The following is a 12,691-nucleotide window of genomic DNA, read 5'->3' on the forward strand; positions in this document are numbered from 1 at the left end:
CAGCCCCGGCACGTCCGCGCCGGCTGGGCCCCCTGGCCTGAGCTGCCTGCACCTGCACCCTGTCCCTGGGGTCTCTCCGGGTCCCCTGAAGGGGCCCCGTGAGGCCCCGCCCCTTAACAAGCCCGTCACAGGCTCCCCCCGCCTGCCAGGCGCGGGCCTCCCTGAACCTCAGTCTCCTCCTCTGTGAAATGGGGGTCAGGGCGGCCGTGGGGCGTCGCCAGGGGACTCGGCGAGTGGGCGACGCTTGGCGTGGCTCAGCCACTACCTCCAGTTAGGAAGGAGCCGCAGGTTTGGGGTTCAGAGTGGAGGAGGTCGTAGAGTGGGGGTCCAGAGTGGGAACGTCGCAGGATTGGGGTTCATAATCGAGGAAGCCGCTGGGTCTGCACAGAGTGTCCACAGGAAGGGGCGCCGCTGGCACGGTGGAGCACTTCCCGGCCCGGGCACCCTCAGCCGCTTCTGCTCGAATCCTTCCGCGACCCCCAGAGTTACTTCCTCTTATTGTTCCCGTTTCGCAGATGAGGAAACTGAGGCTCAGAGAGGTCACATGGCTTGCTCGAGGCCCCCCAGCCAGTAAGTGGTGGAACCGGGGTTCGCAGTGGGACCCGACATGCCGTACCGACCATGGCTTTCCCAGAGCGGGATTGTGACCAGGGGGACGGTGGGCCCGGCCGGCCGAGGGCCCTGCTCAGGCACAGGTGGGAAAGTGGGGGGCGGGCCGGGATCCAGACTCGAGGTATTTGGAGCGAGGGCGCGGGGCCGCCCTCGGACTGTGCACTCCTGTCTGTGCTCTAACGGCCTGTAAGTGCCAGGTCTAGCCGCCCCCGGGTTCTGGTGAGCCTGAGTTTCCCGATCTGTGAGTCGGGCCGGATAGGAGCCCGGGGTCTCCCTGACTGGGGGTGAGGGCCCGGCCCGGGGAAACCCGAAGCCCGGAGGGGGGGCGCCTGCGGGAGTGGGAGGGGGCGGGGCGGGGCCAGGCCTGACCAATCGGGCGGTGTGTGTGTGTGTGTGTGTGTGTGTGTGTGTGTGTGTGTGTGTGTGTCTGGCCGAGGTTTTTCCCTATTCCTGGTGACAGTGTAGGAGTAAACAGCCGCTGGGTCAGGGGAAAGAGACAGTGGCCAGGGCGAGCCGCCCCAGCAGGCCGGCAGTCCCCGCCCCAGTTTCTGTAAGTGTACACTGTCCCATTCTGCCCTCTGGCCTATGCCTGCCAGAAGCGAGCTGGTTACAGGTGGGGACAGAACGTCGGGAAGGGCTGGGTCCCAAGAGGTGGGCCTTGGGGCAGGAAGAAGGTGCCGAGAAGGGTGAGCCGGGACCCAGGGCTGCCTCTCAGACCCTGGGCCGTGCCCTGGACCCTGCGGTCTTACTAGAGGGATAGATTCGCTCAGCCTCCTGGCCCTGGGGACCCAGGGGAGGGTCAGTGAGGGGCGCTGCCCGTAGAAGGCTCCGGCCTGAGGGGAGAAAGGACCCCGGAGGTTCCTGGCCCAGCCCAGGCTCCGAGGATGAAGGGGAGCCAGGCAGGTACTGGAGGGAGGGCATTCCAGACAGACGGTGTAACCTGGAAGGGGGAGCACAGCAGAGGAGTTTGGGAACCTCTGGTGAACGCCGCTTGATCCTGTGGCCACAGGGCCAAAGGTTTACAGCAGGGCATGCATGAGGGCCCAGCCTGCTGGGTCCCATCACCTGGGTGGGTGCCCTCACCCGGCTCAGGCAGGTTCCTTCCTCTCTGGGGCTCTGCGGCTCTATCTGTAAAGTGGGTAGAACCCTGCGCCTTAAAGTTCTGGGTGGGCAGAAGAGATGCCAGGGCGCAGATCGAGAGCCTTTGACTCACTGGACCCACAGGAAGGCACCAGGCCATAACCCTTTCTGGTGGCTTGCAGGTGTGACCCCGCATCCCTGCCCCCTGGGCCACCTGCAGGACGCTGGCCCCTGCCGCTCAGCAGACGCCGCCGAGAGATGAGCAGCAGCAAAGTAAGTGCCCTGCCTCCCTCACTCCCCTCTGGGAAGGGCCCCTTGGGACCTGCATGTGGCGGCCGCCGTGCCTCTGTTTCCCCTGAGGGGCCACAAGGGCCCAAGCTTGAGCCTTGCTTTGGCCACTGAGTGGGTCCTACCTCTCCCTCTCAGCCAGGGTGTCCACTGTCACCCGAGGCTTGGCTGCAGTGTATGCGGGATGTGGGGTGGGGTGCTAAGAGTCAAAGATGACACAACGAGCAAGTCACCCCAAGAAGTCAGTGTCCTCAGTCATTCAGTCACTCATTTGCGCCTTCCTGAGCACCTCCTATGTGCCTGGCCCTGCATGCCCCATCCGTGGAATCCATTAGAGCCCCGGCCAACTGTGAGGTCTGGGGGTGAGGGAGGGGGAGGTTGTACTGTTTCTGCAAAACCGAGTCCAGGAAAAAACGACACCTGAGGAAAGTCAGGAGGCAGTGAACAGCCTTACTTTACGCCGGTGGTTCTGGGTGGAATAACTTCCAGCAAAAGCCAGGCAGCAAGTGTCTGCGAGCCAGCATTTCTATATGAGGCATCGGCAGGGGTCACACAGGAGGGACGGGCCAGCCTGGCAGTTCCTTTGATTAGCTAGCAGGGTGAGACCATCCATTACAGGGCTAGATTAATGACCGTCAGTTAGTCAGGCATCGTGTGTGTTCAGTTACACACTCATGGTCACATTGTCAAGAAAGTAATTAAAGAGCCATGAAGCTAGGCGTGCTTCAAAGAGAACAGTGTTTTTGGTGGGGTTTTTTTTTTTTTAGACAGGATCTCGCTATACAGTTCAGGCTGACCTTGAGCTCACTTTGTAGCACAGGCTGGCCTCGAACTCACAAAGATCCTTCTGCCTCAGCCTCCCAAGGGCTGGGATTACAGGTGTGTGCCACCATGCCTGGCAAGAACAAAGGTTTTTAAAGAACAGTTTTTCCTTCGTGTTTCCCCCTCTTGTTGTTACTCAGAAAAATCTTTTTCAGTGTTGCTTCTGTGTAAAGCTGTATAAAGAAGGAGTAGCTCTTAGGGCCAATTTGGTTTTTTTTGGTACCAGGAATCGAACTCATGACCTCAGGCTTGCCAGGCAAGCGCTTATGCTGCTGAGCTATATCCCCAGCCCTCTTAGGGCCAATTTGGAAACTTATGCTGTTGATCTGTTCTGAAACAAAGTGAGTAGTCTAATTAGTCAGTCAGGGCCCTAGCAGGAAAATTAACATAAGGGCTGTCAGGGACCCCAAAAGGTGCCCTAGCCATGACCTCAAGTCAGGTAGACCTTGGAACCATCCCTGCTTCTGATTTTGCTGTTTGGCCCGGTTATCTAATGGCCCTTGTAATTGTCTCAGACCTTCTTGGACTATTCCAAATTTATTAGCATAGAAACAGCAGTTTTTTCCTAGGACATCACAAACTCCTTGTAGAGAGACTAAATCTAAACATCTCCTGTTTGAGAGAACAGTTTCAGCAAGACAGTCTATTTGGTCCTGTCCCAATGACATCGTACCACCCAAACCTTGGAGTTCCTGGTCAGCGGCCTGACCTAGGACTTTCAGTTTTCTTTTATTTATATTACTATTACCACTATTATTATTTTGTGGTATTGGTGATTGAACCCAGAGCGTTTTCACTGAGCTGTATTCCCAGCCCTTTTTATTTTATTTTTCTTCTCATATTGAGACAGTGTCTGCCTAAGTCCCTGCTCAAGCTTGCGACCCTCTTGCTCTGGCTCCCGCAGTGCTGGGGTTACAGGTGTGCGCCAATACACTTTGGACTCTGGATGGTGAAAAGGTGATTTGCATTCCATGGACACCATACTCTGCACCTGAAGTCTTGTCGCTGGCGGCAGTGATAGTGGCTGAAATCTCCCACAATCGCGGAAGAAACCATCCTACCTTACACTGAGCCCGTTGCTAAGCAAGGAGGCTTGGGGGCTGGGCATTTAGCTCAGTGGCACAGCGCCTGCCTGGCAAACATGAGATCCTGAGTTTGACTCCTGGTACTAAAAAAAAAAAAAGAAGAGGGTTTGGGCAGCTAGACATAGGAAATAAATGCACTCTCCACGTAGGGTATTTCAGGTGTACCCAGGTTGTGAGTCAAGGAGCGTCCTACAGGACAGCAGGTAGAAGGAATGCCCCCACCTAAAAGCACGGTGACATCCCACTGGCTCCCATGTCAAGGGCCCTGGGGAGGGGAAGCTGCTGGCCCCTGGGTGCTATAGGCAGTTGAGTATTGGGGCCCTGGCCTTGGACCACCCATCTCCTGTTCAGAGGTCTGATGATGGTATAAAACACAGACAAAATATACACGCTGTAATTACAAGGCCACCAGGATGGTCAATGCCCATTGATGGGCTAGGACCCTGAGGCATGGTGTCTCTGGCTTTTATTAAGTGTACCGCTTGATTGTGGGGGGTGCTGGTGGGCCACAGGAAGTGGTGGGGGTGAACGGCTGACACGGACAAGGTTCAAGAATTGAGGAACTGTGCATTTTTGGTTTTTTTGGTTTTTTTTTTTTTGGTCTTTTTTGAGACAGGGTCTTGCTATGCAGTTCAGGCTGGCCTTGAGCTCACTTTGTAGCCCAGGCTGGTCTTGAACTCGCAACGATCCTCCTGCCTCAGCCTCCCTAGTGCTGGGATTATAGGCATGCGCCACCACGCCTGGCAGTTAACAGTGCATTTTTGGAGCAGCACACAGGAGCAGGTTGGGGTTAACTAGTAACCTGATTGTCTGCTGTGACTGCTGAACTAGGTAGAATTTGCACCAAAGTCCTCAGCTGCCGTGTCCCCTCGCTTTGGGGAACTAGAACTTCACAGATGGTTTGCTAGCCTCGCTTCTGGTCCTTGGCTTAGAGATTAATCTGTCCCTAAGCCAGCCGGGGGTCTTACCACAAGTCAGATAGGCCTAGGACAGACTGAATTTATTTTTGTGCCGATTTATTAATATGACTTACTGCCTGCTGTACATCAAGCTGGTCCTCAGCAGTTGAGTGCTGCAGGAGCAGGAGTGCGGGATGCTGTGATCGCAGCAGGAGCTGGAGGCTGTGAGCGCTACTAGTCAGCGCAGGAGAAGCCCTGGGCACTGCAGGACCTCGGAGCAAGCCGGCTGCAACCCAGACCCGAAGGCCTTTATTCCTGCGCTGTGTCTTTAGCGCCCTCTACCGACCGACAAATCTGAATACGCAACTGCCCGGCCAGGGCAAACGTTTAAAGGGCCCAGATTGACTTTTACAGAGCAGGCTAGATGAACTTGGAGCTGAGAGAGTGTAGTCCTCCCTTGGTACCTGCAGGGGATTGTCACCTCCAGATTATTTTCTCCTCTTTCTTTACCACTCTCTTTTTTCTTTCCTTTGTGTGATACTGAGATTGAACCAAGTGTTTACACACTAGACAAGCACTCTGCCACTGAGCTACATCCCCAGCTCTTTTTATTTTTAATTTTGAGACAGAGACTCACTAAGTTGCCCAGGGTGGGCTCAAACTTGAAATCTCCTGCCTCGGCCCCTGAGTAGCTGGGATTACAGGTATGTGCCACAACACCCAGCTTCTAGGTTTTTTATATATCTAATACAAGGTAGATGCTATGCAAATAGTTGCTCACTGTATTATCTAGGGGATCATGCAGTCTTTGCATGTTCAGTAGAATGATCATTATAGGTTGTGTCTACCTTATTGCCCCGTGGTTGTTTGAATCGTGAATGCAGAATCTACAGGTATGGCCTATAATCCCAGCACTCTGGGAGGCTGAGGCAGGAGGATTGCAAGTTCAAGGCCAACCTGGAAAACTTAGTGAGACCCTGTCTGAAAATAAAAAAATAAAAATGGATGGTGATGTAGGGCAGTGGGCTCAGTCCTTAGCAGTGCCAAAAAAAAAAAAAAAAAAAAAAGGAATTGGCAGGTGCAGAGAACCAACTGTATGTTGACATCTTACCAAGAATTACTGCTTGGGGAAGACCTGGCCCCTCACCTAGACATCTCAAGTGTCTCTGGGCATCTTTGTAGCTGTAGCTGGAGGGAATCCTGACGCATGCATCCAATCCTGTTGGGCAGTCACTCCCTGGAACCTCCTTTGTTGTTGCAGTTTTCTGGGTTTTGGTTTTTTGAGACAGTGTCTCACTATATCATTCAGGCTGGTCTTGAATTCACTATGTAGCCCAGGCTGGTCTTGAACTTGCATTGATTCTCCTGCCTCAGCCTCCTGAGGGCTGGAATTCACCCCTGGGATCTGGGGTGCAAGGCTGGCCCAGGCCCAGTCCTCAGAGCTGCTGCTGCAATGGGGGGGCTGGCACAGAGTGTGGAGCAAGGGGTTTTGGGCGTGGTGGGTGACGGCATTGGGGGGGGGCACCGAGCCTGGCGGGTGCCAGGCCCTCATGGCCTGTCCTCTCTGCAGGAGCAGCGGTCGGCAGTGTTCGTGATCCTCCTTGCCCTCATCACCATCCTCATCCTCTACAGCTCCAACAGCGCCAACGAGGTCTTCCATTACGGCTCCCTGCGGGGCCGCACGCACCGGCCCAACTTCAAGAAGTGGAGCCTCGCGGATGGCTTCACCCCCATTCTGGGCAACAAGGTAGGCAGATGCCCCGGGGGATCCTGGGGGCTCCTGGTGACTGACCCACCCCATTGCCCACTGGCACTGCTTCCTCCTCTTCCTCCTCCTCTTTCCTCTACACCCTCCTTTCAAAAGGAAAGGGATTACACCTGTAATCCCAGCACTCGGAAAGCCGAGGCAGGAGGATCGCCATGAGTTTGAGGCCAGCCTGGGCTCCATCATGAGTTCAAGGACAGCCTGTACTACAGAATGAAACCCTGTCTCAAACAAAACAAAACAAAACAACAAAAGCAAAGAGTGAACCCCAGGAGTCAAGGCCTCCAATAAATTCAGCCTCTTGCTCGCTGTGACCTTAGATAAGCGCTCTGCCCTCTCTGGTCCTCCGGCTTTCCAGGTCCCCACCTCAGTACTAATGTTCTACCATCTCCGAAGTCAGAACCCCCTGGACTTGTGTCCCTGGCCTCCACGGATCTCTAGGGAGTCCACAGGGGCTTGGGAACAGGACACTAGGGTGCTGGACAGCTCCAAAGCAGTGATGCTGGCTGCCCTGGAGCAGGTGACTGCTTCCTGATTGCCGTAATCCTCAGGCGAATCCTGTGAGGCCAGCATTATCACCTGCTGTGAGGAGATGGGGTAACGGAGGCTCAGCGAGGGGAAGCCACTCATCCAAGGCCACACAGCACTGGAGAGGAGGAGCTGGAGGACTTCCCCAACCCCTGCCAAGGGGTAGTTTGCTCAAAAGTCATTCATGGCTCCCTGATAGTTCACTTACTAGTCAGGTCATTCCTGGGCACTGCTGTTTGCTTATCCAAGTCAGGACTTTCGGGCTGTATTTCTGGAGTTCAACCTGCAGTGCCTCTCTCCTCCTTCACTGATCTGCCTTAAACTTTCCCAGGGCTTTTGCACATCCAGTGAGAGCCCTGGCTCTATTCTTCCTATTGTATTTTTTGTTTGTTTTGGTGTGGTTTTTTTGTTGGTTTTTTGTTGTTGGTTTTTTGTTTTTTGAGACACGGTCTTGCTATATAGTTTAAGCTAGTCCTGAACTCACTATGTAACTCAGGTTGGCCTTGAACTCTAGGTAATCTTCCTGCCTCAGCCTCTCAAGTGCTTGGATTATAGGCATGTGCCACCACGCCCTGCTTGTTCGTTTTGTTTTTTTTTTTTTTTTTTGGTTTTGGTTTTTCTTCCAGTACCAGGAATCAAACTCACGACCTTGTGCTTGACAGGCAGGCACTCTGCCACTGAGCTAAATCCCCAGCCTGCTGTTTGTTCTTTCTATTAACTGCCCTATCACAGCTGCTGGCCTCTGGTTCTTTTTTTTTTTTTTTTTTTTTTTTGTACCAGGAATCGAACTCATGACCTCACGCTTGCCAGGCCCGCATTTGTACCACTGAACTATATCCCCAGCCCCTGGCCTCTGGTTCTCAGCTCCACCTTTATTCCTACCTCAGTCTTTGTGCTTCCAGTTCCTCCTTCCCTGCATGCTTTCCTGGAGCTGGCTGCTTCTCATCCTTCCAGCCTCCACTCAGAGAGGCCTCCCTCATGAGCTTTCTAAAGAGGCCTGTGTTCCTGTGCCTGTTGCTTTGGATCACCTGACCCTGCTGTATTTTTTTTTCCTAGCGTGTATTACTTGTGTTCACTGTCCAGCTCCCCAGCTGAAGATTCTACTGTTTTAAATGGTACTGGGGACTGAGTCCAAGGTTTCTGCATTGAGCTACATCCCAGCTCTTTTTTGGCATTTTGAGACACAATCTGAGTTTCTGTTGGCCTTTTTGTTTTTTGGGTTTTTTTGTACTGGGAATCGAACTTGGGACCTCATGCTTTTTTAATTTTTTTTTTTTTTTTTTGGTACTGGGAATCGAACTCAGGACCTTGCGCTTGCCAGACAGGCGCGTGTGTCGCTGAGCTAGATCCCGGGCCCTCCGCTGGCCTTGAACCCACTATATAGCGCAGCCCGGCCTGGAATTCCTGGTGATCCCCTTGCTTCAGCTTCCGGTCACAGGCGTGTACCACTCTGCCTAGCACATCAATATGACTCCTGAGGGCAGAAGCTGGGTGTCCCTTGTTCATTTCTCTGCCCCCAGTATTTGGCCATTAATTGGCTTATAGTAAATATTTGCAGAACGTGGGACGAGTAGCCGTGGTTTCTCACCTTTACGATGGGCGTATGGATCTGAGGCTCCTGGTTGTACAGGGCGCAGGACTCTGCGAAGAGTGGCTGTGACCGTGTCCATTTGTCCTCCTCCCCCCAGACACTGCCCTCCCGGTGCCACCAGTGTGTGATCGTCACCAGCTCCAGCCACTTGCTGGGCACCAGACTGGGCCCTGAAATCGAGCAGGCCGAGTGCACCATCCGCATGAACGACGCGCCCACCACGGGCTACTCGGCCGACGTGGGCAACAGAACCACCTTCCGCGTGGTGGCCCACTCCAGCGTGTTCCGGGTGCTGCGCAAGCCCCAGGAGTTTGTCAACCGCACGCCCGAAACCGTGTTCATCTTCTGGGGCCCCCCGAACAAGATGCAGAAGCCGCAGGGCAGCCTGGTGCGCGTCATCCAGCGGGCAGGGCTGGTGTTCCCCAACATGGAGGCCTACGCCGTCTCTCCCGCCCGCATGCAGCAGTTTGACGACCTCTTCCGGGGTGAGACGGGCAAAGACAGGTACCAACTCGCGCCTGCGCACTCGGCACGGCCCGCCCACAGGCCCATTGCTCCCGGCATGCGCTGCTCCAAGCGTGTGGCTCTTGCCTCCTCCTGGGCAGGTTTCCTAGGAGAGTTCCCGGGTCCTGCTGTTAACACAGTCACCTCCTACGTGCTCTGCATGGCCTCATCTCCCCAGCCGTTTCCTCCCTGCATGCCTCGGTCTGAGGGGAAAGTGTCCCAGCATGCTCTGCTCTAAGGTTACATAGCTGCGCCTAGCGGCTTTCTAGGAGAGCTCCCAAGGTCAAGGCCATTCCCAGCATGCCTTGCTTTAAACACACACTGTTCCGCACGTCTGTTCTCCGGATTCCTCATTCTCAGCATTCTCTTTTCTGACTACTCTCCCTAGAAAACCTAGATTATCATCCTCCAATAATTTTTTTTTTCTTTGTCTTTTTGAGACAGGGTCTCGCTATGCAGTTCAGGCTGGCCTTGAGCTCACTTTGTAGCCTAAGCTGGCCTTGAACTTGCGATGATCCACCTGCCTCAGCCTCCCGAGTGTTGGGATTACAGGCGTGTGCCACCACACCCGACTATCATCCCCCAATATAAATATAACATGACCCACATAGGTAATTTAAAAATTCACAGTAGCCACATTTAAAAAGTTAAAAAAAAAAAAAAAAAGAGCAAGGAAAAAGAAAGAAGCCAAACCAGGTATATTTAACTTTAATATATTTTATTTAACCCACTGTATTCAATATATAGCTGCAGTGTGTACTTTGTTACATTTGTACCTAAATACTTAAAAATTTTGGAGCCACTTAAAGGATATTTTAAAAAATGTTGGAGGTTTTTCAACTGTTCATTGCCAGTATATAGAAATACAACTGGTGTTTGTGTGTTGACCTTGTAACTGCTAAGCTCACTTATTTGTTCTAGCAGACTTTTGTAGATTCTTTGGGATTTTCTATAATTATGTTCTATGCAAATAAGTACAGTTTTATGTTTTCCTTTTTAATCTGTGCCTCTGTTACCTTTTTTCTTGCCTTATTGCACTGGCTAGTATTTCCAATACAATGTTGATTATATTCCAAGTGATGACAGTGGGCCCCTCGTCTTGTCCTAGTCTTAGGGAAAAATTTTCAGTTTTTCCTTTTAAAGAGTGTTCTTTTTCAATTTCAGTTTTTCATCATTGAGTCTGATATTACCTGTAGGGTTTTTGGTAACTGCTGCTTATCAGGTCTTATGAGGAAGGTCTCTTACTAGTTTGCTAAGACTTTTTACCTCTAGTGGGTATTAAATTTTATAATTGTTTTTCTGTATCAATTGATACAATCAATGTAGTTTTTCTTAAGATTACTGATAAGTGCATTATATTGATTGATTTTTGAATATTGAATCAGCATTGCATTTCTGGAATAAACTTCACTTGCTGGTGGCGTATATTGCTGGATATAATTTGTTAATATTTTGTGGAGATGTTTGTATGTGTTCGTAAGACATACATTGGTCCAAAGGGTTTTGTTTTTGTGATACTGGTATGGAATCCTGGCCTTCTGCATCTTTGGCAGGTGCTCTATCACTGAGCTACACCCTCAGCTCTTCTAGGGGGTTTTGGTTCTTCTTTTGTTTTATTTTTTTGAGACAGGGTCTTGCTATGCAGTTCTGGCTGGCCTTGAGTTCACTCTGTAGCCCAGGCTGGTCTTGAACTCACCATGATCCTCCTGCCTCAGCCTCTGGAGTGCTGGGATTACAGGCGTGCACCACCATGCCTGGCTTTATGGTTCATTTTTCTTCTTGTACTGTTTTTGCCTGGTGTTGATATCAGGTTCATGCTGGCCTCAGACAATGAGTTAGTTCTTTCTTCTATTTTCTGGAAGAGATTCTATAGAATTAGTGTTATTTCTCTTTACATGTTTGTTGGTGTTTGCTAGTGAAACTGCCAGGGCCCAGAGAGTTCCTTTTCAAAGGTTTTGTTTTGTATTTTTGGTGCTGAAAGTTGAATTCAGGGTCTCAAGCACGCTAAGGTACACTCCCAGGCCCCAGAGGGTTTTTTAACTACAAATATAGTTTCTTTTTTATCTTTTTGTTTTTTGAGACAGGGTCTCACTATGTAGCCCAGGCTGACCTTGCACTCTCTGCAATCCTCCTGCCTCAGTCTCCTGAGTGCTGAGGTAACAGGTGTGTGCTGCCATGCCCAGCTTCCAATTTCTTTGATAGTTATAGGATATTCAGATTACTATTTTATCTTGGGTAGTTTGTGGCTTTTAGAGGATTGACCCATTTCATCTAAGTTGTCTTTTTTTTTTTTTTGTCTTTTTGAGGCAGGGTCTTGCTCTGCAGTTCAGACTGGCCTTGAGCTCACTTTGTAGCCCAGACTGGTCTCAAACTCGCAATGATCCCCCTGCCTCAGCCTCCCCAGTGCTGGGATTACAGGTGTGTGCCACCACACCTGGCCAAACTCAAATTTGTGTATGTGGTTGTTTGTGGAATTTTCTTATTATCCTTTTAATATCTACTAGGTATGTGGTGATTTCCTCCCTTATTTCTGATATTGGTAATTTGTGTTCTTTCTTTTTCTCTGTCAGTCTTGCTGGAGATTTTTCTTTTTGAAATAAATCTTTTTAGTGAACCACCTTCCACCAAATCTATGTAAAGCAGTTTGTTTACCAAATAATCAAATTATCAATGACACCGCTTATATTTCTTTTTCATATTGCCCAAGACCTCTGGTGTATATTTGGCCCTTTGTAGCCACATGTCAAGTACTCAGTGACCACATAGAGCTGGTGGCTGCCTTAGAGGAGGACTCGTCACTGTCTCCTGCCTCTTCCAGCTGTGGCCACCCCAGCATGACCTTCTCTGAAGAGTGTCCCCTTAGGAGTTTGCTCTTAGTGTAGGTACAGCTGCTTTTAGCATGCTCTGTGGTCTCTGTCACTCCCAGCCCGTCCAGCTGTGACCAGTGTCCCCAGGAGTTTATTCCCGGCATGCCTGGGTCCCAATCATTCCCTCAAAGGCTGTTGCTCTATGGCCCTCATCTCCGCCCAACGAGCCTGCCACCAGCCTGCCAGCTTCCACAACTCCTGTGGGAATGTGCTGGTGCCACCATGGGCGGGTGGGAAGTTTCTGGGAACTCCATGTGGGTTGACCATTCCTCCCTGGCTGCTCCCATCCCTGCCCATTTGTCCCTTCATGGTGACCCCTCTCTGCCTACAGGGAAAAGTCCCATTCGTGGTTGAGCACAGGCTGGTTTACCATGGTGATCGCGGTGGAGCTGTGTGACCACGTGCACGTCTATGGCATGGTCCCCCCTGACTACTGCAGGTGAGCGCTCCGGGGAAAATGCTCAGGGGTAGGTGGCGAGATTTGAGGGTCTCAGTTTTGTGGAGTTGCAACTGCTGTGCAGACGTGGAGGATCCTCAGATTGCTCCAAGCTCAGCCAGAGTTTCTTTATTATAATAATAATTATAGGGGCTGGGGATATAGCTCAGTGGCACAGCGCCTGCTTGGCAAGCGCAAGGTCGTGAGTTCGATT

General features: G+C 51.6%; 1 protein-coding gene across 2 annotated transcripts in view; it reads left to right on the forward strand.

The window, feature by feature from the left end:
* Positions 1-515: 515 nt before the first annotated feature.
* St6galnac6 (ST6 (alpha-N-acetyl-neuraminyl-2,3-beta-galactosyl-1,3)-N-acetylgalactosaminide alpha-2,6-sialyltransferase 6) overlaps positions 516-12,691 on the forward strand; it is a gene marked incomplete at its 5' end in the record, with an annotated part of 21,036 nt that continues 8,860 nt past the window's right edge. Inside the window, 5 exon segments of one of the 2 annotated variants that reach the window (XM_005382400.2) lie at positions 516-570; positions 1,875-1,965; positions 6,357-6,533; positions 8,768-9,174; positions 12,373-12,480. In XM_005382400.2, coding sequence (XP_005382457.2) covers positions 516-570; positions 1,875-1,965; positions 6,357-6,533; positions 8,768-9,174; positions 12,373-12,480 — 838 coding nt within the window. 2 annotated transcript variants of the gene reach the window in all.

The sequence above is a fragment of the Chinchilla lanigera genome, unplaced genomic scaffold (assembly GCF_000276665.1).
Source record: "Chinchilla lanigera isolate Chin_1 unplaced genomic scaffold, ChiLan1.0 scaffold00018, whole genome shotgun sequence".
NCBI lineage: Eukaryota > Metazoa > Chordata > Mammalia > Rodentia > Chinchillidae > Chinchilla > Chinchilla lanigera.